This window comes from Myotis yumanensis, unplaced genomic scaffold (genome assembly GCF_028538775.1).
Source record: "Myotis yumanensis isolate MYYU_CA2020_CCGP unplaced genomic scaffold, mMyoYum1.0.hap1 SCAF_14, whole genome shotgun sequence".
Lineage (NCBI taxonomy): Eukaryota > Metazoa > Chordata > Mammalia > Chiroptera > Vespertilionidae > Myotis > Myotis yumanensis.
This window is the reverse complement of record NW_027223765.1, coordinates 16,412,034-16,439,922: the sequence shown is the minus strand read 5'-3', so window position 1 is coordinate 16,439,922 and position 27,889 is coordinate 16,412,034. Positions and strand designations below refer to the sequence as shown.

The 27,889-nt window shown below is 41.6% G+C and overlaps 1 protein-coding gene across 7 annotated transcripts in view; it reads left to right on the top strand.

Moving 5' to 3' along the window:
- LRRC3B (leucine rich repeat containing 3B) overlaps positions 1-27,505 on the top strand; it is an 80,236-nt gene extending 52,731 nt beyond the window's left edge. For 6 of the 7 annotated variants that reach the window (XM_070391095.1, XM_070391091.1, XM_070391093.1 and 3 more), the window contains one exon: positions 26,250-27,505. In XM_070391095.1, the coding sequence (XP_070247196.1) occupies positions 26,414-27,193 (780 nt within the window). In that variant the 5' untranslated portion in view covers positions 26,250-26,413 and the 3' untranslated portion in view covers positions 27,194-27,505. Of the gene's footprint in view, positions 1-2,323; positions 2,375-26,249 lie in introns of all 7 variants that reach the window. The other variant, XM_070391094.1, reaches the window with a different exon arrangement.
- The last annotated feature ends 384 nt before the right edge of the window (positions 27,506-27,889 follow it).

The following is a 27,889-nucleotide window of genomic DNA, read 5'->3' as shown; positions in this document are numbered from 1 at the left end:
TACTTTCTTATATTTAAGTTTTGCCTGTGAGAAAAATGTGTATTTTCTCATTGTCTTTCATTGAAAACAAAGTGAAGACTGGACTTCCTCTAGGAAGTTTAGATCTTCTAGGAATGTTTGGGTGAACTTTCTATTGACATGTCTGTTGTCCTATAGCAAATTCATACAAACTTGATGAGAAAAGATCTTAATGAATGTCATAGCATAGGATTATTTGCCTTGTGTAGGCAAAATCTTGACTACTAGAATCATAATTTATTAATGCACATATTAAGTTATTCATTCAGTCATCAAATACTTGAATGGCAGTATAAAATTCTCCAGGATGGACAGTCTATGGTGGTATAGGTGCTTCAGCAGGAGAGGTGATGGCAGGTGGCCTAGGTGTGATCACAACAGCCCGAGTCATCCTTTCAGTGTAGGAACCAGACTATGTTGCTTCTCAGCTCACAATCCTCCAGTGACTTCTCATCATGAGGTCCTCTGTGATGGAGCCTCTGCTGACCGCTCCAAACCTATCTCTACCATTATGCCCCTGCCTGCTCTGTTTCACCTGCACTGTACCTTTTACTTGTCTTCAAAGAAGCTCAGTGTCTCAGGGTCTTGGCACATGCTCTTCCTTCTGCCTGAACACTGCCCCCCCCCCCCCCCACTATCTTCATAGATCATTTCTTCACTTCAGTCAGTTCTCTGCTCAAAAATTACCTCCTTGGAGAGGCTTCCCCCAACCCCCTATCTGAAATAGCACCATCACATCTCAGTGTGCTCCAGTCTTCTATTTTGCTTTGTTATTATTCATAGGAGTTGTTGCCCCCTGACTTTGAATGATTTCTTTGTCGCTTGTTTGGCCCTCCCTCCTCCTCTAGAATGTGAAGCGAGCAGGGACCTGGTCTGTCGTGTTCACTGCTGTATCTTCAACTTGGGGAGCAGTGCCTGGCTCATAGGAGGCTCATGAGAAAATATTTATTGAAAAGGCAAATAAATGATGAAAGGAGAGTGATCAAAGGGCTGAGTGTGGGAGAAAAGCAAAGGAATGTTACATGAAGGAGAGTAGGGATCCCTTAGTTTCATTTGCTCCATCAGCCACCACTTTACTTAGGTCTTCACTTGCTTTCTTCATTCAGCCAGCAGAGGTCCAGGCAGAGAGAATCAAACATTCATGCGCAACACATCACCTGGATTTTGGAAAATGCAGACCCTTGGGTAGTGGTCTCAAGTGAGACCTGAGACGTTGCATTTCTAGAGATGCAAGAGCTGCTGGTCCACAGCCCAGGGGAGGACGAGGAACAAAACCACCCTAGGGCACAGGAGCTTCCCAGCCCTCCCGATCCCACCCACGCCCTGCCTGCACCTTTAGATCTTAAATGAGATGGAGTCATGAGGATAAGAGGCTAAGGTCCAGGTGTGAACCAGCTTCGCACCCGAGGGCAGCTAAGAAAAATGGCTCTTGAATTAGTTCTCTGGAATATCTAGTTTCATGCTATTTTCTATTTTTAAGAAAGTTACTCAATGTTAAGGAAACTGTAAAATAACAAAATCCAGGCTACTTGGAATTCTGGAATTTACATATTTTTGACTATTTTTTATTTTAAAATGTAAACCTTGCTTTCCCAGGTGTTGTTTTGTATTTTAAAGGGAAAGAAAAAAAAGCTTGTCCTGGGTCCTCCCCCTCTCTTAAAATGACATGCTTTCAATTTTCATGTGTCTCATTTCTGCTGAAGAGCCAAAATAACATAGAAGCTTTTTATTTGGATAGTTCCTTAATGCATTTGGGTATCAATTTATAAAGAGTTATTTGTCCTTTCCATTCTGCTTCCACTGATAGTGGAGAAAGACACCTGATGTGACAGTCTGGTTAGGAATTTGGTGCAATGTTGGCATGACTGGATAATTCCTTGAAGAGCTCAGGGTCCTGGGTGGCCAGTGAATGTGATGGTGGGTGATCGTTTCCTCTAGGGCAGCAGTTCTCAACCTGTGGGTCGCGACCCCTTTGGGGGTCGAACGACCCTTTCACAGGGGTCACCTAAGACCATTGGAAAACACATATATAATTACATATTGTTTTTGTGATTAATCACTGTGCTTTAATTATGTTCAATTTGTAACAATGAAATTGGGGGTCACCACAACATGAGGAACTATATTAAAGGGTCGCGGCATTAGGAAGGTTGAGAACCACTGCTCTAGGGAATGAAAACTGTGTGGGGGATATCGTTAAGAATCCTGTGTCTATGGTGTTAAGCATTCTCTATTGATTGTCCTGAACATTTTCTCGCCAGAACAAGAAGGTATCCTCTCCCTGTATTTTATTTGTAATTAACAGGTGAGGACTAAAGAAGATACACAAGACACCTCATGGTCTTGCTTTCATTTTGTAAGTACATTCACAGATTCTCAGAGCACTTAGGTCATCTGCCCAGAACACACAGCTGAGCCTGGAATGTGAGCCCCTCAACCTTGACCTCTTTCTCCGCCCCCTGCCTCCCCCTCCACCCCCCTCGGCCCCTGATGTCTTGCAGTCACTAAGATTTAGACCTAGGAAATATTTGTCAAATACAGAGATGCTACCATCTTGCTTGTGTGAAGTCTATAGTCTTGTAAAAGTAGAGGTTTACACTGTTGTACTTATTTCTGCATCCACAGCTCTTTAATCGGTGCCTGGCACATAGCAGGCTCCCAGTAAGTAGTTGTTGAATGAATGGATGTCAGTACTATTTGCTAAGATGAATATTACATTTTGTAGGGAACTGTTCAGACTCACAAGATAGAGCAACACCTGTCCTAAGAGTCAGACACATTGTGGCTGTTTCACTTGTCACGTTCTTCCCCTCCAGTAGCATTGCACACCCTCCTTGTCTTCTAAAGGTTTATTCTTTCTCTAACACTCAAGAGGCACATGGGCATCCCTGGCCTCTGCGTCCAGTATCCCTTATTTGAAACCTCAGACCCTTGCTCTCCCACCACCACTCCCCAACCAGAGACCTGCAAGAGAAGCAAGGTCTAGCCCAGAGGCAAGCTTTATGAAGGAGGGCTGTGATTTAGAAACCAGACACCAGTTTACCACCTACCCAACACAATCCAGCATGAAAATCCATTCTTTTAGAACATCAAGGATGCATTATTAGGTTAACATAGGTAACATCCATGTTATGTTTGTCTGGATGCAGAAAATAGCTACTCTGAGGATCCGTTTCACTGCAAGTTACTATTATTTTGTTTTTTACTCTATGTGGAGGACATTCTGAACACTACCTTTGCAAGAGTATAAAAAATTTTCTGGCCCATGTGAGCTTCACTTCCATTTCACCTGCAGACTTGGATCACAGGTCCTTACTACTCTACTGAAGAGTCAAATGGAGAATTAGTAGAATGACTGTGGAAGCAGATAAGTAAATCTTAAGGTAGGGACAATTGTTGTCCCCATTTTGCAGATAAGGAAACTGAGGTTCCGAGAGATTAAACTAACTTGCTGAAAGTTATATAGTTGATAACTTACAGATTCTAGCTTTTAGAATAGCTATTTTGTTTTGTGGAAGAAGTGGCAAAGGTACTTAATAGTTAAGTCTCTTTTTTTTTTTTTTAATTGGAAAGGGGATGTACAGAGCTTTAGTATTAACTGAAATTGCTGGCAGATCTCAGGAGATTTTCCATAGGAATCTGAATCTCCTGGTCCTTGCTATGTAAAAATTATTCCTTCTTACATTAATCTAAAGATATAATAAATAATGACTATTGTCCTAAGGTCTCAAGAACTTTCCCACTAAAAATATTTCCTAACAGAGAAGAATTGTAAGCGTAAATGTTCTGCTTGAACTATTTTTAAGAATCCTGAAAGATGTCTCATTAATCTACTTAAGAATCAACTACATTTTTGTTTAACAAATATAATTTTTTAAAGGTTTTGATAGCATTTCTTCTGGATGAGATCTAATGTCATGGGCAGAGATTGGAAACTTCTAGATGGGTCTGAGAAATGATTTTACATCTTTATCCACTTGTTGAAATGGTGGCCCAGAAATGTCACACATAAGGCACCTCTTTAGTTTCCTGAAGCCTCTGTGTGTCACCCAAGTCACAAACTTGCAGTTCCTACTCTGCAGAAGCCCAGAAGTGGTCAAACGACTGACCTTTTACCCGTTCAGACAGAATGCCAAAAGCCCATGTACAAATTGTTTGGGCGTTGCATTTGGCAAACTCTATAGCTGGCTCCTCCTTCTTGGTCTCCAAGATCTTTTGTTTCCTTGTCATCAAAAAATATCAAAGTATGGTCCAGCCCAGGACAGGGGACCTATTTGGGCATATCTTTAAACACAGGTTTCCATATATTTCAGAGAAGTATCCTAATTTAGAACTATGGCTTTATCTTGCCTACTTCATTTTTAATCATAGGATTTCCCCTTGAAAGCTACAACCCAAAGGTAACACTGGACCAAGAAGAGAAAACCTAGCCTTTTATTTTCTCAAATATATATTTTCTGTCACATACGACACAAGACAATTTAAATAATGTGGTCTGGACTAGGCTTTTAGAAATATAGCTTTTGAAGGAGTGAGACAGAACTAGGAAGAGGTTAGAAAGTGAGGTGACTAATACAGACTTTCTGTTCTCGCTGGCATTTGCTTGTCCTTTTCATTGTTTTGTGTGCATATGGAAGCTCTTTTAGGCAGAGATAACCTGATGTCAATCCTTTGGGATTGTGTTAATAAAAATTATAGGTGTAGATTTTATGGTTAAAAAAGTATAATGTTTAATATGCAGTTATAACAGGGAAATCAATTTGAAAACCAAGGCTAAATAAAATATATTTATGAGAACCTATTTGCAGCTCATGACACTTTCTTCTTCACAGTCTAATAGGGAAGAATAGACATAAACCCATTACTTCTGCACAGCAAGAGATAACATTCCATAATATTTATGAGCTCCAGCTCTGCAATCAGCATCTCTGGGTCTGCAGCTGACTCAAGCAAACATCTTTGGCCTTGATTTCCTTATCTGTAAAAGGGAATGATAGTGGCTCCCACCTTTCCTGATAACTCTGAGGGTGGGATAGGATGTGTGTAAAGCATAGCATCCAACCCGGTGGCATGGCTCGGTGGTTGAGTGTCAACCTATGAACCAGGAGGTCACAGTTCAATTCCTGTCAGGGCACATGCCTGGGTTGCAGGCTTTATCTCCAGTTGGGGGCGTGCAGAAGGCAGCTGATCAATGTTTCTCATCATTAATGTTTCTATCTCTCTCTCCCTCTCCCTTCCTCTCTGAAATCAATAAAAATATTTTTAAAAAATAAAATAAAACACAGAGTCCAAAGTAAGGAGTAAATAAATGTTATCCACTGCAATTATAATAATCATCGTTATCACTGTATTATCATTAATGTCAATCACATCTGGAACTGAGATGGTTGATGAACATGGTATGAGTACAGGTATATCTGGAATGGGCAAAGGTTCTTGAATTGAAGAAACAAACCAGTTCATTTAATAAATCAGTATGTGCAATGTTTACCAGATTTGGCAGCTAACCAGATCCATTTATACCATAGCCAAGTGGTGCAGTTAACCCTCAATCTTTCCTTATTCAGGATGTGGCGACAGCTTTGCAGCTAGCCCCTCCTCTCTGTCCAACCCATTTACTTCATGCTGCTTTGTTTTCCTTCTACATTCTCTAGGATTTAGACCTCCTCTACAGGCAATCTGTGTCCCATTATTGCCATCTTTCCCTCATAAATTCTCAAGTTTACTTTCTTTCTGCTTTGCTCCCTACCCACCTCCACCTCTGCATACACACATTGTCACCTACAGAAGAGAACTTCTTTGGTTGCTCTCTAGTCACCTGGTTTACTGCATGATTACCTTGCCTTTTCCTTTGTTCCTGGTTGGAAGAGCTATTTATTTTCCCCAGGAAGTCCTGCCAGTGAGATGGGAAAATAGATTTTCTAGCCAGGAGCCTCCAGAAAGCCAGTCCCAGGCCTGGAGAAAAATCAAATGTTCTCTTTGATGGTGGCATTGTTCACTTTAAAGCCCAACTGGACCTCCATGAACACCTCCCCACACACACCACAACCACCACCACTTTATGGTTCTCACACAAGAGTGTCATTATCCCAGTGGGCTGGTTCTTTGCCTTCCCATTGAGTATCGCCTGTGGTGTTCACCCACAGAATGTTAGCATCAAAAGATTGCTGCTTTTCTTTCTTCTACATCAATTAGCTCTCTATTTCTTGTTTCACTTTTCCATAGTGTTTACCCAAAACAATGCAAGAGCTGAGATTTCCTAATTTACACCCTGTGTTTCTCTACACAGGGATTCTGCAGCATGTATTAAAGTGACATGCAAAAGCAATCTGTCTTCATTTTCTTATACCTGTTAAACCGGAGCCACTCAATTTTGAGATTAGTTATATTTTAATCATGCTCAGTCCCAAGGCATGCTGACACTTCAGCCATCCCCTTTGGAAATGGAAGGTTAAGAAAAGTCAGGATCTGGGAAAGGGAAATGAATGAAGCTCTAGGGCTTCCCTTGCTCCATCCAGGAAGGGGGCAGCAGTTCAGATCACACCACCAGGGGCATGGTAAACACTGGCTGAATGCGGATGGCATTACCACCACCGTCATCTTATCTGTCGGGTAAGCTGCAGCAGCTGGAATCCCAGACGTTGGCAAAGGCAGATTTGAGCAGTTGCAGCATCACATTTCCTGGGGCACCCATCAGTTTAGATGAAGCATAAGGTCTTGCAAGGTCTAGAGAAATGAAGAAGGGGTTGGCAAGGATATACAGGGAGTTGGATCCCCAAGGAGCAGAGAGTCATGGCAGGGCCCCATGGGAGGCTATAGGATGCAGATCAGGAATGAAAGCACAGCCATTTTGATGGTCCAATGTGGAGAGGCTATGGTTATGTGGACCCATTGGTGCCTGAGACTTCTACCCTATTGAATAAGTAAACCAATCCCAGATTCCACTCTGAAATACTGCCTGCTCCAAATAGGACAGCTTCCCCCACTCTGAAGCCCAGTAGTCACCAGTTCTTCTGGCTCCAGAAGCAGCCTGGCAGACTTCCATTTTGTATTCCCCTGCTTGTTTATGCAGAGCTGGGACACCCACTCTTCCTAGATCCCCTACAGCAGAATGTCATGTCAATAAACCTCTATCCTAACTTTCCAGCAACTTGCCAGGCAGATATTGGTCCAGTTCTTTGGGCTCTTCTGAGTATAAGGCCTGGTGATATCTGGCATTGGCTGATCCTTAGCCTACAGGCTTGTCCCTCTCCGTGCTGTATCAGGATGCTCTGGCTGAATTGGCTGCTGGGGATTTGTCCCATTTCTTCTGATGGATCAGCCAGGTTAGATGGCTTGCTGGTTATTCAGTCAGGATCATGGCTGGATGAACATTCCCTTGGAAGCTAGCTCTCTCTCTCTCTCTCTCTCTCTCTCTCTCTCTCTCTCTCCCCCTCTCTCTCTCTTTTTAAAAATAAAGTTGGGAAAGTTCCAGTGCCCTCTGGGAAGGCTTTGAATTTCCTGATAGTGGTCAAGGACCTAAAGGTAAAAGCAGATTGCATGGGGCTGGTCAGTTTAGCTGGTTCCCAGAGAATCAGCTGAATCTCCACCTGCATGGCAGTGAAAGGACCGTGGAGCGTCAGGGATTGGGCAGGTTGTTGGGAAAATCTTGATGACGTCTTGGCCTTGACCATGGCACAAGCTGCATCTGAGCTTACACTTTTCTATCTCTTCTCTGACAATTTCTGGTCCTTGGCTCCAGTTCTCTTGCTAACTTTCTATAAACATATTTATTAAGTTCATGATGAACTCCTTATTCATGTGGTAGTCAGCACTCTGATTCTACCCTGGTCAGCACTTCAACATTCCCACACACACTAATACTTTACTTGCTTAAATATACTTTTTTGCCTTCTTGACATTGCTCAAGTTATTCTTCTTTTCTAAAATGATCTTGGCCCTCAGTTTCTGCTTGTCAAAGGGCTTTCCATCTTCCTAGTGTGGCCATGGACAAGTCATTAAACTTCTCTGAACCTTCGTTTCTTTATCTGTGGAAGGAGGTGAAGCAACTGTAATGGTGAGGATGGGCTTGATAGTGCTGCAATAATAAATAAGCCCCATTCCCAGTCAGGCACATGCCCAGATTGCAGGTTTGATCCCCAGTCAGGGCGTGTGTGGGAGGCAGCCAGCAGATCCATGTTTCTCTCTCACATAGATGTTTCTCTTTCTCTCTCTCTTCTCTTCTCTTCTCTTCTCTTCTCTTCTCTTCTCTTCTCTTCTCTCTTCTCTCTGTCTCCCCCCACCCTCTCCCTTCCCATCTCTTTGTAATCAATGAAGAGCATATCCTCAGGTGAGGATTAAAAGAAATCACTTAAGTTCTACTCAGAATTCATTAGCCAAAGCGATCACAAGGCCACCCCTAACTACAAAAAGGATAGAGAAAGGCAACCCTACTACCCAGAAGGAGCACTGAAATTTTATGAAGCACTGCAATGACACCTCTGTAAAACACATGGTAAACCCTAAGACATCATCCAGACGTTAAGTGATGTCACTATATTTCCCACTTGCAAGGGCCAGCTTCAATGTGCTGATGAGAGAGAGAACAGTTCCCAGCCTGGCTTAACCACTTGCTAACTCTGTGACCTTGGGAAAATTAACTAACTTCCCTGTGCTTCAATTTCTCCACCTGGAAAAAATGTGGACTATATTTGTAAATTTCTTGAAGGGTGCTTATGTGTAGTAAATGACTTAGTAATTGTGAAATTGTCAGATGCAGTTCTTGATGTCATATATGTATTTGCTGATTCGAATGGAATTATACTGCTAAGCACACTATTCTACAACTGGCTTTTTGAAAAAAATATTAGGATGTGGTAGACTTTATGTATGTGTGTATGTGAGTGCCTGTGTACAAGTGTGTGTATCGCTTTATTTCTAAAAATAGCTGCATATTATTCTACCTTAAATTTCTTAGGCAGTTCAATCAATGGCAAATGCCTGTAAGACAACTCCGGAAGCTCTTGGTTTCATGAATCTCCATTGATTGAGCTGTTTTCTGTGTTACTCCTCTCCGACGTCAGGTCTAAAGGCTGTCTGTGTCTAATGACATTCAGTGGGGGAGGATGTCCAGATCAATCAATACTTTAGTCTGGTCTCTCTGCTATTGATATCTTTATCTGGTGGCAAACGTTCTCTAAGATTATACTGCAAGCAGTTCCCCCACCCCCAATAGGAAATCATGTTCTAAGCCAAAAAAAGGTTACCTGCCCATTAATGGATTTAGCTGTGGTAGGGGATTCACACAGACTATGCCCCTTACCTTTCCCAGGTAAACACCACGCTGCCCCCTTCACTGTTCTCTTCCCAATGCTTGGCACCTGCTATGGGTGCCGTAAACATTTCTTGACTGATGTAGTTGTGACTTTGAGTGCTCCATGATCCGTATGGTTACTTTAACACTTTCTTTTAATATTAAATTTGAAACCAAATCTCTTTATTCCATTTCCATCTGGCTCATTGAAAGCCTTTTTCTCTCTCCTGCATTCCCCACTCCCTCTCCCCCACCAACTAGCATTTCTTCTTTGATGTGTTTTATAGCTTCTCTTCTTGTATACAGTGGGGCCTTGACTTACGAGTTTAATTCATTCTGTGATGGAGCTCGTAACTCAAATTACTCGTATGTCAAATCATAAAGTGAACGAGTGAGACACGTGATGCTGGGCTGATGTTGTGGCATTCACTGTGACGTTCGCTGCGCCAACTAGCAGTGGGGTATCTGAAGCTGGCTCGTAACCCAAATTTTAGCTCGCAACTCAAAGCAAAAAATCGGCCGAGAGACAGCTCGTATCTCGAAAAACTCGTTAGTCGGGACACTCGTAAGTCAAGGCCCTACTGTATATCAAAGCATACACAAACGTGAATCTTCAGCTCAGAGAACATGATAAGCTCTACATCTCAGGCAGGAAGAAGAACAAGTAGTGACCACTGCATGTCGAGCTTCTAAGGGAGAAGACTCTGGAAATGGGAGTCCACATGCAAGAGGTTTATTGAGAAGTGCCCTGGAGACCAACATTTGTGGATGGGAGCGGACGGATTAGAGAGAGGGAGAAGTCAAGCTGTGATGCAGACCCAGCGGTAGCCTCCGCCATCCCCACAGGCAGCCCTGATCTAGAATGACCCTTCAGAGCTGACCCAAATTAGGCCAAGATGGCCAGGCCTTTATCTTTCTACATAAAGGTCAGTCATTGGGTCGTTCAGTGGCTGTTCCCTGGGTGGCAGTGGCTCCTCGGGCTGTGGTTGCTCCTTGGGCAGTTGTGTTAGCAGCGGCTCCTCCGTTGATAGCAGGGCCTCTGGTGGGTGCTGTTCACAGCTGTAGTGGCTCTTCTGGCTGGTGGAGGGAGGCTTCACACACAGCAACTGTTCCCCAGACAGAGCATTTGGTGATCAGGAGGCTGCTGTTGCTTCAATCTGCTTTCCGTGGAGGGAAGCAGGTCTCCTCTGAGTTCATGTACTCGAGCTGCTTGAGAGCCGTTGCCTCCGGGTTAGTAGCCGATCTCTGGATGCAGATAACAGCTACTGAAGATGGCGCGGTCTCGCCGCTGGGCTGGCGCCCAGCGGGAGGTTTCAGCCTCAATCTCTAACCATCCCCATTTTCTAGGAGATCTCTGTCTTTCCTGGCTGCAGACTGTTTCTCAGCTGAATCTCCTCTGTTTGTTCGGGCTGATAGTTACCCGTTTCAGCTGCTCGCCCTTATCTGTTCCGGGACAAAGCACCAACACGTCCATCTATGCCTCCGCCATTTTTCTCCAGTCTGTCAAAGGTCAGTCATTGGACTTGGTCAGTCATTTGGCTGGAAGGCAAATTAACTCTCGGCCATGGAGACGATCCCTAAAGGGTCCGATAGCTGAAAATTCTCTGCCACCGGCATTCCCTGCAGCTGGGACAAACCCTTCATTGCAGGGGCATCTTGGTGGTATATCTCAGTGTCCACCACAGGGCAAGACAGGACATTGATGACCATAGTCCAGCCCCTTCCGATGCCATAGGCTCAGAGAGAGGGGATTTTCTTCTCCTCTCCCTGCCATCTTACCTGTGTTGGTGATAGTGGCTTTAAACATCTTAATGTATTTTTCTTCCTTTTCATTATCCTTTCAGGTTTTGGTACAGCCTTTGCTTGTTTCTGCTTCTGCTGTCCTTGGCATAATCTTTTGAGAATACTTTCTCATTTTCCTTGCGCTGCTATGACAATCAGCACATCCTCTGCATTATAATTGCTCTAAATTTGGTCTCAGCATCCCTGTTCCTCTAGTTCTGAGGGGATAAGATGCTTCCAAACATGAGTTTGTTTAATAAAATGTGGACTAATCTGCGTGGCATGCTGCCACTGAGCATATAATTCCCTTTCCTTTTCTTTGAAGAAGCTACTGTTGGAGGCAACTTCCCCCTCCTTTCTTCTTTCATCCCCCAGATCATTTCCATGCAGCCCACTCGATGTTGCAGGCAGCAGGGGGAACAAGAATAGCATGAAGAATTGAAACTCACAGGAGGGCTGCAGCCGCCTCCCCTTGTGTATTTGGGAGCTGAGCTGCTAACAAGTGGCTCAGTGGATTCATTTGAATTTCATCTCCCTTGGTTTCCTCTGTCTTCCCTCTGATGCTGGTGACAGTAAGCAGTGAAAGTGACCCAGGAGGAGGAGAGAATCCAGGTATTGAGATAATCCATACTTTGAATAATCACGAATTAGCCCTGGCTCCTTCATCTCCCACAGCTTTGTTTCATGCAGCCACTGGACAGTGCCACCAAACAAGGCCCTTCCGCAAGGGCCTCTGGAGAGATTTCTGTCCATTTGTTGGCACTATAAAGACAGCTCCTGGAAGCTTCCGTCTTGGTCCTCTCAGTAAAGGCTCAGGTGCACCTGGGAGACAAAATATGAAAGTTCCACAGTGATAGATTCATAGAAAAGGGATTAACCTTTACAAATATGTTCATACCCAGACAGTCAGGCATCTGTCCTTCTCTGGTAAGCGGATAAGAGAATGCTCCCTGCAAAAACAGGCACACATTTCAAATAAGGGATCACAGGAAGAATAGGACTACTACTTCTTTGTGCCAGGGGCAAAAGTCCAGCCTAGTTGGGGAATATTCACCAGCACCAGTAGAGAATAATGACCATTTCCACGTCACCCCCATAATTACTGCCTGGAGTACCCCTTTCAATCACTCCGCCTAGTTCTGGCTATTAAAGGGCAAGGGCAGCCTCTGTCCTATATAATTATTGGCTAGTTAGGACAGACCTACCTGGCTCCCCTAAACAGACAACAATCTGCTACCTAGGTAGGAGAATCAGTGCTTCACATGGCCAAGGTCATGGTTTCACCTCCACTCCAGGGAGTTCTAGCAGCTAAGCACAGGGAGGCTTTGTAGGCTCTCAGATGCTCCATATCCCTTGGGGATGCTGGTGCAGGCTTACCTTCTAGAGCTGAGACACAGTGCAGGCCAATTTAAAGTGAAAAATCCACTTATTACAGATTCACTCTCTCTGCCATTTGCTCCTCATAAATACTTTTAAAAAATATATATTGATTTTTTTAAAAAATTGATTTCAGAGAGGAAGGGAGAGGGAAAGAGAGATAGAAACATCAATGATGGGAGAGAATCATTGCCTCCTGTACACCCTCCACTGGGGATCAAGTCCAAAACCTGGGCATGTGCTGTGATGGGGAATCGAACTGTGACCTCCTGGTTGATAGGTCAACACTCAACCACTGAGCCACACCGCCTGGGCTCCCCATAAGTACTTTACCGTCATATTTTTGACTGTATGTTCTGAATAACAAGCCATGTCAGAGCATGACCTCCTGTGACCATGCCCATCCCTGGGTGGTTTGTGGGGAGCAGTGGTGTCTTCCTGGTGATCCTGCTCGATGCTGGTTTTCATGAATGGGATGCTGCCTTCTTCATTTCCCCAGGGTGAGAGGCTCTCTGTTTTCATTTTGAACCTGATTGCACAAGCAGCAGCTCACAGTTACTGGCTCTCTGTCCTCCATTTCCATGGGACTGCCATGCAGATGGGGGTAAGGGGTGGCTGATTTGCTTTTAGGACTTGAGCCACCACCCCATCTGGCTCTGAGGTTCCTGAGAAGCTTTTGCACTGTTGTCAGCCACCCAGTCTTTCATTGAGCAAACATTCCCTGAGCATCCACTGTGCTGTTGGCCCCAAGGCAGCTGTGGGCATCCCCGCGGCTGACACATTCAGATTCTCCACAGGCTCGCCCACACATGAAGGTTTTGCTGTTCTGTCCACCCTCCCATTTGTGACTTGAGTAGGAATCGGTGAAGTGTAAAGACAGAAAGGGAAAGAAGTGCTGGGGTGAGGAGTGATGGACTTTTTAAAAATTGTGCAAGCATTTAGGGGAGGCAGATGGGGCTTTATGTTATCTTTTTTCTGGAAATGGCTCGCTCGCTCTCTCTCTCTCTCTCTCTCTCTCTCTCTCCTCTGCTTGACTTTCTTAGCTGTGCCTGGACCGAGTCCTACTTTTTACTGCTCTTTCTGGATGGTTGGTTCACTGAGCTAGAGTAAATGCTAGGATGGAGAATACCAATTTCGTTTTATTTATGTAAACTGATGTATCAAAAAATACAACTTGTGTATCATGTCTGAGCAAGGAGATAGGGAAGTCCTATTGCATCAGGCAGACAATTAAATGAGTTTGGAAAGTTGTATTTGGTTTGTTGTTGACACAAGCTAAGTCCCTGGGTAGCTGTTAATTTTTCCGGGTGATTCCACCCATTTCCCTGTGGAACTTCTATGAACTACACAGTATGGAAAAGATAAACCATACATCTTGGTTCTGACTTCATTTTTGTCTTGTGGAGTTTCTTTACTATGAAGGGAAGATTTCTTATATTTGGGAGCAGCCTGTGTATAACCGAGAAGGTAGAAGGCTCAGGTGGAGAACAGAAAGAGACAAGAATATTTCAAGACTATATGCAATCCATTGATCTAAAAAGGGCTATCTCATTCATCCATTAGCATAGTTAGGTAAACAGAAGGCAGCCTGTCTGATGCTCCTTCTGATAGAATTAAATCAATAGTACCCAGGTGTGTTCTTTGTATGACTTTATTGTTCTATGGGTATTGGTTGGTTTTTCCATTCTGTCTTCTTCTTTAAGGAGGACCTAAGTTTTTTAAAAATATATATATCATAGAATAAAATAAATGAGGTAAACTTTGATCTTACATGATCAAAATATGGGACAAGATGAAATTTTAAAGTGCTTAACAGACTGAAGAATCTAAATGTGAAATCAAAGGCAAATTGCATGAAGGTTGGAGATGATTTACACACCATATATCTTTGCACATTTATGTTTTGGATGAAAAACAATAAAATATACCAGGCATTATATACAGGACTATTGAAAAAAATGTTAAAGGGGCTGAAAATAAACAGGGTTTTTTTAATACAAATTTTGACCAAAAATAGTAGCCTGCTTCTCTGGTCTGCTGTGCTCTGACCAGGGAGGAAATGGACTGAGCCAGTGGTCCTGTCAGATATCATTATGACTGAGATCCACAACAGCTAAAACTAGGAGATGGAGACAGCCTTCTGGAGCTGCCACTTTCCCTGTGGAACAACTCTACAGAGTTTGGTTTTGACATTATGGAGAATCAAACCAGTGACCTCTTGGTTCCTAGGTCTACACACAACTGCTGAGCCACACCAGTTGGGCCAATTCTGTTATTTTAAAGACACTGCCCATCATGTTATGTAATGGCCTTTTTAATAATATAGACCATGAACAGAATTCAGATGAGAAGCTGAGAATCCTTTGACTCAAGTAATTTCACTTCTAGGAATTTATATTAAGGAAATAATCTGACAGGGAAAATGTATTGACTCAAAACACACATTCCAGTTTCACATTACTTATGGTACATTATTAGCAAAATATGGGAGAAGACCAAAATATCTAACAAAAGAATAATGTTTAAGTAGGTCTAATATGTGCAGGTATTAAAATGATAAATGTCATGACAATTTAGAACCTTGAAAAAGGAAAAAAAGTTACCTATGCTAAAATTTCAATTATAAAACATATGTGCATATGCATATTTTATAAGGCCTGGAAGAATAAAATATGATTTGTTAGATTTTTGAATTCTGCATAGTCTTTCTTAATTTATAAAAATTGTGTTTATTTTATAATATTATTTGTAAAATGAAAAATTAATAATCTACAGGAGTTAATTTGTTATCTAGAAAGAGTGTGAGCCCTGAACAAAAGTCTGTTTTTGTTTTAGTCAGGGACACTATAGATTTGACGAGGCTCTCTCCTCATTCTTAAGGATGTTGTGTATAATAAGATTACCACGTGTCTCTTTTTGTCTGGATCAGTTTCTATTTGAGCCTGTTGTCCCAGTACAATTGTTACCAGTACTTCTTTTCACTGTCAGAGTGACTTTGTTTGTATAATAAATGTTATGAACTACTCCTCCCCCCCCCCCCCCCCCGACACACACATTATAAAGGACATGCTAACTATCCTGAAGGGACACGCTAACCATACTGTTCTACCCCATTTTCTATTATATCCCTGTTTTTTAAAAAGCATATTTTTTATTGACTTCAGAGAGGAAGGGAGAGGGAGAGAGAGAGAAACATCAATGATGAGAGAGAATCATTGATCGGCTGCCTCCTTGGGATCAAGCTCGAAATCCAGGCATATGCCTTTGACTAAAATCGAACCCGGAACCCTTCAGTCCACAGGCCGACCAGCTAGGGCTATTCTATCCCTGTTTTATTATGCATCTGTAGTATACATCATCCTTAGATGGTAATTTAGCTTTCTATGGCTTAGAAAGTCTTTCACAGAGCAGTGATTTCACCTTACGCTGAAAGCCAAAGAAGAATATATACGCATCATCAGTGAAAACTTAAAAATATTGTCCATTATGTTATATATGGTAGCCCTTTTAAAGGATCTTATAAAATTTCTGAAAATTTGAAAAAGTTTCTCTCTGCTAATAACTAATCATCTTTCACTGTATTAGATAATAACCAGTTTGTAACTTGATATTCTGGTCTTCCTTTGGCTGCCAAGAGACTCTGAGCTAAGCCAGGCATGTAGTTGCTGCACAAGTCCTTAACCCAGTGTAATAGAGGGTCAGAAGAACTGACTTTTTGAGTTGTTTCCCACTTACTACCGAGTTCATTTTTTAGAGCTGTTGTAACAAATTACCCCAAACTTTGTAGCTGATAGTAACACACATCTATTGTCTTACAGTTCTGAAGGCCAGAAGTTTGAAGTCAGTTTCACCGGACCAATCCCTCTAGAGGCTCTAGGGGAGAAGTTATTCCTTGCTGCTTCCAGCTTCTGGAAGCTGCCAGCATTTCTTGGCTTGTGGCCACATCACTGCAATCCTTTCTTCAATAGTCATTTTGCCTCATTCTCTTCTGTGTCACCTATCCTAACTCTTTCATATAAGGTCACACCCAGATAGTTGAGGATAACCCCTTCATCTCAAAATCCATAGTCACACCTGCAAAATCTCTTTTTCCATAAAATGTAACATTTAAGGGTTCAGCGATTAGGACCTAGATATTTTGGGGGACATTTTTCAGCCTACTATAATCTACTCTCTGGCCCCCAAAGATTCACATCCATCCCTCATGGAAAATATAGTTATCATATCCCAACATCCTCAAAAGTCTTAACCCATTATAGCAACAACTCAAAATTCAAAACCTCATCTAAATATTATCAGCTCAAAAGTCCCAAATCTTATCATCTGAGTCATCTAAAGCAGACATGGGAACACTCTGGGGCAAAATTTCTCTTGTCTTCAAATAAAGCATTTGGTCCAGTGTTTTGCACATAGTAGATGCTCAGGGAATTTTAGCCACTATCAGAATTATTCCATACTCTATTGCATTAAGGGGAAAGTAGCACTCCCTACTTTAGCCACTATCAGAATTATTCCATACTTTATTGCAGGGGTACTCAAACTTTTTAAACAGGGGGCCAGTTCACTGTCCCTCAGACCGTTGGAGGGCCGGACTATAGTTTTAAAAAAAACTATGAACAAATTCCTATGCACATATCTTATTTTGAAATAAAAAAACAAATACAATATTTGTATTTGCATGTGGCCTGTGGGCCGTAGTTTGAGGACCCCTGCTTTATTGCATTAAGGGGAAAGTAGCACTCCTTACTTTAGCCACTATCAGAATTATTCCATACTTTATTGCATTAAGGTGAAAGTAGCACTCCCTAGACCCCACATTGTCCTAGCTGAGAGAAGATAATGTGTAATGTGATGATGATGATGATGATGATGATGACGATGATATCAATATACATAGTAGTAGAAGAAATGATAATAGCAACTCTTACTGAGAGTTTCTCATGTGCAAGAAACTTTTCTGAAATGTTTTACATGTGTTTTCTCAATCCTCATGAAACCCCTTTGGGGTGGAAACCACCATTACCCCCATGTTCAATTGAGAAAATTTTTGCAGAGGTAACATAATTAGTAAGCAGTCAAACCATGAACTCCATGCACCCTAACCATAAGCAGAGTCCCCTGCACATGTGTCCTATGTCATGTTCCAGTCTTTTTTCTAGTCTTGGCATAAATGAGATGCAATTAAAAAACTACACTCATTTTACCTTAGGTTTCCATTTTGTGTCATTACAAGGCTATAAGCCATACATACTCTGACTAGTATTCCTAAAGTGGGGTTTTTCTTTTTAGTTGTTTATTTTTAAGTATAGGCTCTCCCCTCCTCCAAATTTTCATTTTAAAAGCTTGAAACTTTTCAGACACTTTGAAAAATTGGTACAATGGACACTTTTGTACTTTCTATTTACCAATTGTTAATCCTTTGCCACTTTTGTCTCTTGTTCCACATATAAATACAGTTTTGTTTTTGTTAGATTTGAAAGTTGCAGTCATGACACTTCACCCCAAAATACTTCAGCATGGGCCTCTTGAAAACAAAGCCGCTCTTTCCTACTCATATGATGAAGCCCAAGAAACTTAAATTTGATATAATATTTAACATGCAGTTTGTGCTCAAAATTTTAGCCAATTGTTCCAATAATTAGCTTTTCTGTTTGTTTGTTTGTTTGTTTGTTTGTTTGTTTTAATCCAGAAGTTCGCTTGCCTTGCCTTTAGTGGCCATGTCTTTTTTTATTTTTTATTTTTTTATTTTTTAATCTAAAGCAGCTCTGCAGCCTGTTTTTGTTTTCTGTTCATTTCCCTTCAATGACTCTTGAAAAGCCCCAGTCACCCTGTAAAATGTCTCAAGCTGTGATTGGTCAGATCACTTACTATTGATGATATTCAGGTTAAGTATATTTTGGCATATATATATATATATATATATATATATATATATACGCTGTGGGAATCATTTCCTAGTTGATTATGCTTAAGAAGAAGAAATGTGAGGCTCTGGATAAAGAATGATCTGACATTTTAGGAAAACAACTAAATACTGAAATCCGTAATTGAACATCATCGTTGAATGGTCATTGATTGTTTATGAAGCACATTTCACATATATTTATTTGATTTTTTCCTTATAACTATGAGATCTCTTATGTAGATATTATTGAGCATAGTCCTAGGGCAACTAAGACACAAACGTGTGAGCAACTTGCTAAATTTCTGGAATTTATTCCTAAGAAGATGGAGGTTGAATCCAGTTTCTGGACCTTGGTTTTGGATCTCAAGTCTGTACCCCTCCCACCCAGTCATGCATACGGCTAAGCAGGATCAATTTTTTAAAAAGTGGTAACAATCACTCATTCTACTCAAAAATGCAACAGAATTCAACATAAGTTAGTGCTTTCTAAAAGCAGCTTTCTAGTTGCCTCTGGATCCTGGCAAGTCTTTGGGAGTCTACATTTATGGAGATTCTGTGTTAAGAGTTTGCAGAGCTGACACTATTTTTAATACCATAGGCACTTGCTGGGAAATAATAGAGTAGCAGAAAGAAACTGAGAGGGATGAGTTCCCACTCAGTCTTCCTATAAACATGGGGCACGTTGAATAATAAGTACAGATATTAGCAAAGACATAGTCTTATCTTTATTCTATGTTTAATACCCACAGAGAGATACATGGTGGGTCCAAAAAAAGTGATTTGTTATTGTTGTTGTTGTTGTTGGTTGTTTTTCCAGTGTGCTCCTGGGTAGGAAGAACTTTTAAATCCACCCTGGAGATCATGTAGGAAGGAGGCAACTTGTTCATAAGAGTGGGTTTTTTCCCTCCCAGTACATTGAGAGTTTGCTTAAATCTTTATTTTATGAAATAGGTTTAAAAAGAGGAAAATCAATACCTAAAACTAACTAAGATCTGGAACGTATAGATGTCATGTTACTTTGACCAAAGTTGTATATCCTTATAGCTTCTAAGAGATTCTCACAGGAAAAGGGAGTTTTTCCTTCTTTTATTGACTTTCCCAAACTTTGTAGGAAGCTGTCCGCAGAAAGCTGGCTTGGCATTTGAAACTCAGCACTTCTATTTACAGACTCTCTATATCAAAAAGTGGCCAGTATAAGAATTACATAAACCAATGAGCATTGAATAGGATCTATTCTGCGGGACTAAGGAGTCCAGGTTCGTCCTTCTCCTCATCAGCTGTGTGACTTTGAGCAGGGCCCATTCAGTGAGACCCCCTACTGTACTAAAGTAGGACTCGTGATGTCCACCATAGGTATCCGACAGGGCTGTTGAAAGATAAGGAGAGCATATCCATAGACTTGCCCCACAAGCATCTAATGTAGGCATACCAAAGCCTTTCTGCCTCTCTCCTCCTATCCTTCCCATCTTTTTTTTTTCAGCACGTAATAATTCCCCCAATGTAAAATGCATCCTGGTCCTGGTTCCTCATCTCAGTAGAGTCAGCTGACAAGGAGAAAGAAAACTACTGTAGTTGAGATGTAAAGAGCTTCGTGGTACATTTTTGACCACACAAGCTTTGGAAGCCAAAGGACTGAGTTAAGATCTTGCTTCTGTCACTGGGCAGCTAAGACAGTGGGCAGATTGCATAACCTCTCTATGCCTCAGTTTCCTCATCTGTACAAGGGTCATAATTGTGCCCTTCTGGGGCTGTTGTGAGTATCCAGAAGAAAATGCAGCTTCACCTGTTGCCTCACCATTTCTTCAATCTCTATTCTGTGTGAGTGATCATCCTCCTTTAGTCTCTGAGTGAAAATGTCCATCAGTCCCATAATCTTGTTCTTAGTCTTAGATAATAGATTGTCCTACCATTACTTTGTCATAAACTCAATTAATTTAAACCAAAGTACAAATTAAATATGATAATTTCAATGCCTAGTTCCAGAGATTAACCTGTGCTCTGAATTTCTTTAATGTTCAACTATTTTCCCCTCCTCTTTGTTCCAAACTCAGGGGGAAGGGGATGTGGCGAGTGGCTTGATTTCTCCTCTCTGCTCTTCCACCCCATCTCTCTCCCAGGCCATTGACATAACTGGGTTTTAGCTGCTATGCTCAGAGACTCACTGGAAGGGATAGTAGGATGAACCTGGTGCTTCTCTCCCAGGGTTCTTTTATTAACCACCACCCCCAACTCTCACCCATAGGTCTCCCCTGACCCTTGTAGTGGATATATTTCAGATGGCCCCTTACCCAAAATATAAGCATCTACCCTTCATTGTCTGTTCCTGGGGTCCTTCTGCCCTACCATGGAATCCAAAGGGACAATGAGAACACAAGATACTCTCCATTGGGGATCTCATTCCTACATCTGGCCATATCTGACCTATAGGAAATAGGATGTCATCCCTTGTCTGACAAAGTTAGGGAGTGAAGGCTCACCCCAGCATTAAAATATCACCCAATCCCACCACTAAACAATGCATCAACATGGTTATTATTTTAGGACATTCTGCCCCGCAGCTCCAGGGGTCATGTAATAACTCTCCTCTTCTTGGGGAGGTGATAGGGTAGGTAACTCTTGATGCTTTTTACCCTCAAAGTAGGCAAGGGGATGTGGTACACGTATCAGTCAACCTTCACATGGCAACTTGCCACCTCACTTTGGATTTCTATATCCACTTAACTAGGAACCAAGTCAGAATTTCAATTTTACCATCTTGTTAAATGAGATCATCACTTAATACCTGGCATGCAATAAGTGCCAAATAAATGACAATTGTTTTATAATGAAATGAGAATGGGTCTTAATTCATTTCCTTTTAAAAATATATTTTTATGGATTTCAGAGAAGAGAGGCATAGAAACATCAATGTGGAGAGAGAATCATTGATCGGCTGCCTCCTGCACGTCCCACACTGGGGGTCGAGCCCACAACCCCTGCATGTGCCCTGACTAGGAATCAAACCATGATCTCCTGGTTCATAGGTAAACACTCCACCACTGAACCATACCAGCAGGGCTTAATAAATATTTATTAAATTCTTACCGTGGGCAATGTGAGAATATAAAATGGGTAAGATACTGACTTTACCATCTGAAATCTCATGGTCTGATAATAAAACTAAACAGATGTCTTTGAGAAGACGTGCCATTCATCTTCAGCTTTCATGTCATTGATCTATGTTTATTGAGCTCAGGTTTCTGTGTCTGGGTAAGGAAGCGTGGGAGACAGGATAAGAATAGAAGGATTGTTATGGACAACAGGGGGTCATTGCTGACCAGCGGGAATCCATGATTAGAGTATTTTTTAACCTGATATGAGAGGGGACTGGGAGCAGGGCAAGACTGTACGCAGGCAGACCGGAAAGGAGGCATTTTTGCTTTCTTCCACACTAATAAGATGGAGGTTTAAACAGAAAAGAGGCAGTGAAAATATAAAACAGGAGAGATAGAAGGGTTTTAAAAAATCAGGAGGAAAGAACAGGTGATGTGTAGCAGAGGAGGCATGTGATTGGGTGGGGATGATGCCTCCTGCATGCCCCCTACTGGGGATCGAGTCCGCAATCAGGACATGTGCCCCTGCTGAGAACTGAACTGGTGACCTGAATTCCTGAATTGACACTCAACTACTGAGCCACACCTGGCTGGGCCAGTCACAAGGTTTTATTTTCTCATTAATTTGAATTGTATGTCCTGAATTAAAAGATTCAATTTTGCTTTTTAATCAAATTATTCTGTTTGGTAGCAGAATTGCATGGGATGCAATTGGAAGAAATTGGAGTCTGGTATTTCTCTCTGAATTGTGCTCTCTTATCTCAAAAGAGCTAATGAAAGTTTTGGGGTTAGAAGTCCTGAGTGTCCCCTAATGATGAGAATAAAGAAACAGGAAACAAGACAGGGTTGTTAATCAACCACTGAAAGAACAGTCTTCTCAGGCAATCTGCTAAGGGCATGTTCTTTCCTTCTGGAAACAGTATTTGATGGTTGACACCCAATCCTGGCATTAATTCCTGTAGCTCAGAAACATGGGTGACAGGAAAATGTGAGCAAGGCATGGGTCCGGGGATAACATGGCCCTCTTTCATGGAACAGCTCATCCCTGACATCGTATCCAGAAATACAGTAGCTTCCTAATTCCCCCAGACCTATTAGAAGGGGGTGAAGGGATAAGGATAAAGTAGTCTAATGAATTGAGAATTGCATACAGGGAGTTAGGAAGTAGAAAAGATGCTGTTGAATTTGGTCTGTCCCTTTGGTTGGTCTTGTTCCTTATCAGGACACTGAACCACGCCAGCAGGGCTCAATAAATATTTATTAAATTCTTACCGTGGACAATGTGAGAATATAAAATGCAGTAGACTGCTGCTGCTATTGTTACCCAAATCAGTTGTAGGTTTCCAGGATCGTCTTTAACTCTGTACTCTGCTGCACAATAACTGATATCAGAAGAATAGCCACTCTTTGCTTTGAGGCACATATTCCCATGTCTTCCTGTTCCAAGAGCCACTGTTGACTTAACCAGTAATTTAGGGCAATGACAAGATGGTAATCCCTTTGGGAAATAGTATTTCAATATAGTAGAGTGGAGAGGCAGCTCTTCCATCCTCCCTGCTGGAGATGATCTTGACTCGATACTGTTGGCCTTGCTGTCTGCCTCCTGGACATCCAAGGGCTCAGCTCTCTATATCCTGCATCTCTTGTCACTTTGTCCTGGCTGAGAGTGGAAGCTCTACAGTCTGAATCATAGCAACTCAGCATCTATCCAATCCCCAAAACTTTTATTCCCCTTTTATCAAACATCATAGAGAGAAAAGTGAAAGTCTTTGTTTGAATCCAACTTCTTTGAATGAAAGGGATACTCTGAATTTGTACTCCTAATAAGAATTCCAGCCGAAACCGGTTTGGCTCAATGGATAGAGCATCGGCCTGCAGACTGAAAGGTCCTAGGTTCGATTCCAGTCAGGGGCATGTACCTGGGTTGCAGGCACATCCCCAATAGGAGATGTGCAGGAGGCAGCTGATCGATGTTTCTCTCTCATCGATGTTTCTAACTCTCTATCTCTCTCCCTTCCTCTCTGTAAAAAATCAATAAAATATATTTTTTTTTTAAAAAAGAATTCCATCCAGTATATAGGTGGACCATTTAGGGCATGAAGCATTTCATTTCAAGAGGGATTGCACACTGATGTGGAGAACTCAAGATTTGCCCTAACCATTTCCTATCTGTGACCATGACCATTGGATTGACCTTTCTGGAGAAACATGAGCAAGTCTAGAGGAGCCTTCTAAGAAACAATTCTATTCTGCTTTTCATCAACTAGCAGCCTGCACTCAGGATTTTTCCCCAAACCATTGTGTTGAGATCTAAAACCAATAGACATTTCATGAGCCAATATTTATGTTAAAAATAATAAAAGTAATTACCATAGGGAAGAAAAAGCACAGATAGATTCTTTAGTACTTCATTGGTTCATTCATACAATAGATATTTAGCCCTTACTACATGTCAAGCACTAGGCTAGGAGTTGGGAATATATCTAGGATAAAAACAGTAACTATAGCTAAAAAGTATTGAGCTCTTAACTACCTATTAGGCATTGTGGATTATCTCCTATAATTCTCAGATCAACCTTGTAATTAGGTGCTTTTTTAAATCTTTATGTGAAGATAAGGGAAGTGAGGTTTAAATAACTTGCTCAGCAGCACACTGCTAATAAAGACTATAGCTGGAATACAAACCCAGAGTACTTTCTACTTTTTGTTAACTTGTTTCTACGTGAGGCAAAACAAATCCCTGCCTCCATGAAGCTTGTAGTCTAAATTAGAGAACACTTTTCTTCAGACAGAGTCTTAATTTGTCTCTGAAGAGATGTGTAGTGTCCTCCAGAGAAGGCTTCCCACCTTTCAGCAAGACTTGATGGAAATTGCTCAATGACATGGACACCCTTTATTTTCTCTAGTCACATTCATTTCTCCCATCTTCTGTGTCCTTCTCATGTATCACTCCTAGCATCCTTTGCCTTGTTCTGCTGCCCTCTTTCCTGTCTAAGTTCTCCCCTCATACCTGTTGATTTTTTCTCTCTCCCATTTAGACAATTACTAGACTCTCTAAATGCCATGCAATGCAATTCTGAAGGAAAACATGAAAGGAAGAGAAAAATTTACTGTAAATGATGTGAGCTATTGATGGATGGCTTAGTAAGCCTAGGGGTCCTTCTTTAGCATTCTCTGGCATTTAAGGGACTTAGGATTCCAAAAGCACATTCGCACTATTCTGCTGTGGCCAATCTCATGTTTCCCATGATTAACAACCCAGTTCATTATATTTTCATCTCACATTAATCTTCTCTTCTGTGAGTTTGGTAACATTTGGAGTCATTTCCCTCCGTATTTATCCATCTGGGATCTTTAGAAAAGATAAGTTTGCAGAGAGTCATTTGTTGCTCATGCTGAAAGATGTTGTTGCTCACTGCTGTGAGAGGAATGAATGTTTCTCCCATCCTGAGAGAGAATCCTCTGAAGGCAGGCATGGATTCCCTACACAACGCAGAGGGGCCCCTCAGTGGAGGTTCATGGGGGTCCTCCATTTGGGATTGAGCTGCAACATAACAGCATCAGAAATCAAAACAAGCAATGTTACTTGGATCTTAATTGTCCTCATGGGACAGATAGATTTGGGGAGAGAGGGGTGGAGATGACAGAGAGAGTTGTGAGAATAATGAGTCACAACAAAGTCTTTGGCTTGAGTCCTTTCTTTACCACCTACATGCTATTTGACCTTGGGCAAGTCATATAATCTCTCTAAGATCCACTCATCTCCTCTACAAACTGGCCCCAAAGATGTCTGTCCTCTCTACAGAAGAGAGTAGGTTTGAGGGTTAACTTATATTCTCAAAGGGGCAAAGGTAGACTTACAGTTGTTCATATGCAATACAATACAATAATTAATACATAATAATAAAAGAATAAACTCTTGTTTTGCATACTCAACAACTGTAAACCTACTTTTGCCTTACCATGTATTTATGATTGGGAAGGAAAAATAGGCTATTGGGGAATTCATAAGGGCTAGTGTTATTTTTATTTCTCATCTTATATTTTAAAAAGGGCTTGGAGGTATGTGTCATAGTTGAAAATCTATTGTGGAGGGATATGTTATTTGGAGAATAGACAGAGAATCCTTTGGAAATTCAGCTAAGGGCATCCTCTAGGTATAATGTAATCTTGGGAGGTCACATGAGAGGCAATTCTTATGGAGATTCTGGGCTGTCAGTCTTTAGCCACAGTTTGTGATGAAGGTTGGGATGCATTTATTCATTTCTTAATTCAAGTAAGATATGTCTATAGAGAAAATATTCCACATTGGAAATCCATTAAAAAGCCATGACAGATACTGCTACCTATGGCCATTACCTGTGAAATATTATTGTTATTTCTCATTGCTGCCCAAATGCAGGGCTAAATTGAATTCATGCATGTTATTGTAGGAAGGCGGGAAGGTGTGATTAAATTTTACAACTGTAGAAGTGAATGGGTTCAGGAAAAGAACCAGCAGAGATGTAAGAAATCTGGACTGTTGGCTCTAATTCTGCACAACTAAAACAAGGTGACATCATGCGGAAATGTGGTTATTTATTGACAGTTTTCTCCCCCAGCAACTGGAATTTGAACAGGAGACTCCCATTACGCAGATAACTCCCAGTGGTGTTAGTGGAAATTACCTGTGTAACCAACCCTCCTGCCCAGATAGAATGCCAGATGCCTGAGAGCACTTTTAATTGCAATGTACCTCCCTTTGCAAAAAAAAGCTAATTGCATCTGCTTCCCTTTCCTTTAGGTATCCAAGCAAGGACAGGAATAATGAAGAGACACATGTGCTAGCGGCAGCCTTTTGAACCACACAAGAAGGAAATCAACGGTGTGGACAGAGCTGGAACCGTTGCCATGCTTGTCTGTTGGAGTAAATGAGGAATGGGCTTGTGATTATGCGGACATTCCAGCATGAATCTGGTAGACCTGTGGTTGACCCGTTCCCTCTCCATGTGTCTCCTCCTACAAAGCTTTGTTCTTATGATACTGTGCTTTCATTCTGCCAGTATGTGTCCCAAGGGCTGTCTTTGTTCTTCTTCTGGGGGTCTGAATGTCACCTGCAGCAATGCAAATCTCAAGGAAATACCTAGAGATCTTCCTCCTGAAACAGTCTTATTGTATCTGGACTCCAATCAGATCACATCTATTCCCAATGAGATTTTTAAGGACCTCCATCAACTGAGAGTTCTCAACCTGTCCAAAAATGGCATTGAGTTTATCGATGAGCATGCCTTCAAAGGAGTAGCTGAAACTTTGCAGACTCTGGACTTGTCTGACAACCGGATTCAAAGTGTGCACAAAAATGCCTTCAATAACCTGAAGGCCAGGGCCAGAATTGCCAACAACCCCTGGCACTGCGACTGTACTCTCCAGCAAGTTCTGAGGAGCATGGCGTCCAATCACGAGACAGCCCACAATGTGATCTGTAAGACTTCCGTGTTGGATGAACACGCCGGGAGACCATTTCTCAATGCTGCCAATGATGCTGACCTTTGTAACCTCCCTAAAAAAACTACCGATTATGCCATGCTGGTTACCATGTTTGGCTGGTTCACCATGGTGATCTCATATGTGGTGTATTACGTGAGGCAAAATCAGGAGGATGCCCGGAGACACCTTGAATACTTGAAATCCCTGCCAAGCAGGCAAAAGAAAGCGGATGAACCCGATGACATTAGCACTGTGGTATAGTGTCCAAACTGACTGGCGTTGAGAAAAAAATTTGTGTGCAATTGCAGTAGAATACGTGGTTTACTTCTCCCACCCATTGTAAACATTTAAAACTTTGTATCTCCGTTTCTTTTGAATTATGCCACTGTTGGTCTTTTAATAGACATGACAACACATGAAATGGTTTTAGTTTAGGTGATCCACCCCTTAATTGTACCCCCCGTGGTATATTCCCGAGTCAGCTACTATCTGAACATTATTTAGCTCCATCTCACTATTTAATAATGAAATTTATTTTTTTAATTTAAAACCAAATAAAAGCTTAACTTTGAACCATGGAAAACAGAGTGACTTATTGGTCAAGAAATCAGTATAGTCATTCCATTGCTTTAAAGAGGAACAGACAACTCTGGTTGAACCTAAAGAACTATCATAATGAAAGATGTGTTATTAAACCCTACTGTACACTGGGGAGCCATTGCTGAATTATTTACCAAGTGAAGTATCTGTCAGACTTTAGAATACTGTACTGAGCCTTTGTAAACCCAGGTGGGAATACACATTCTGCAGAGGCTTAATCAATTGGGATGCCTCCAGGTGTTTGTTATCTAAAAGTTGGTGTGTTTAGCTATAAAGGTCTTTTTATAGCTAAACATACTACTTCTACTCTATTCTAGAAATGTGGAAAAGAAAAAGACAATATTCTGTCTTCAACAT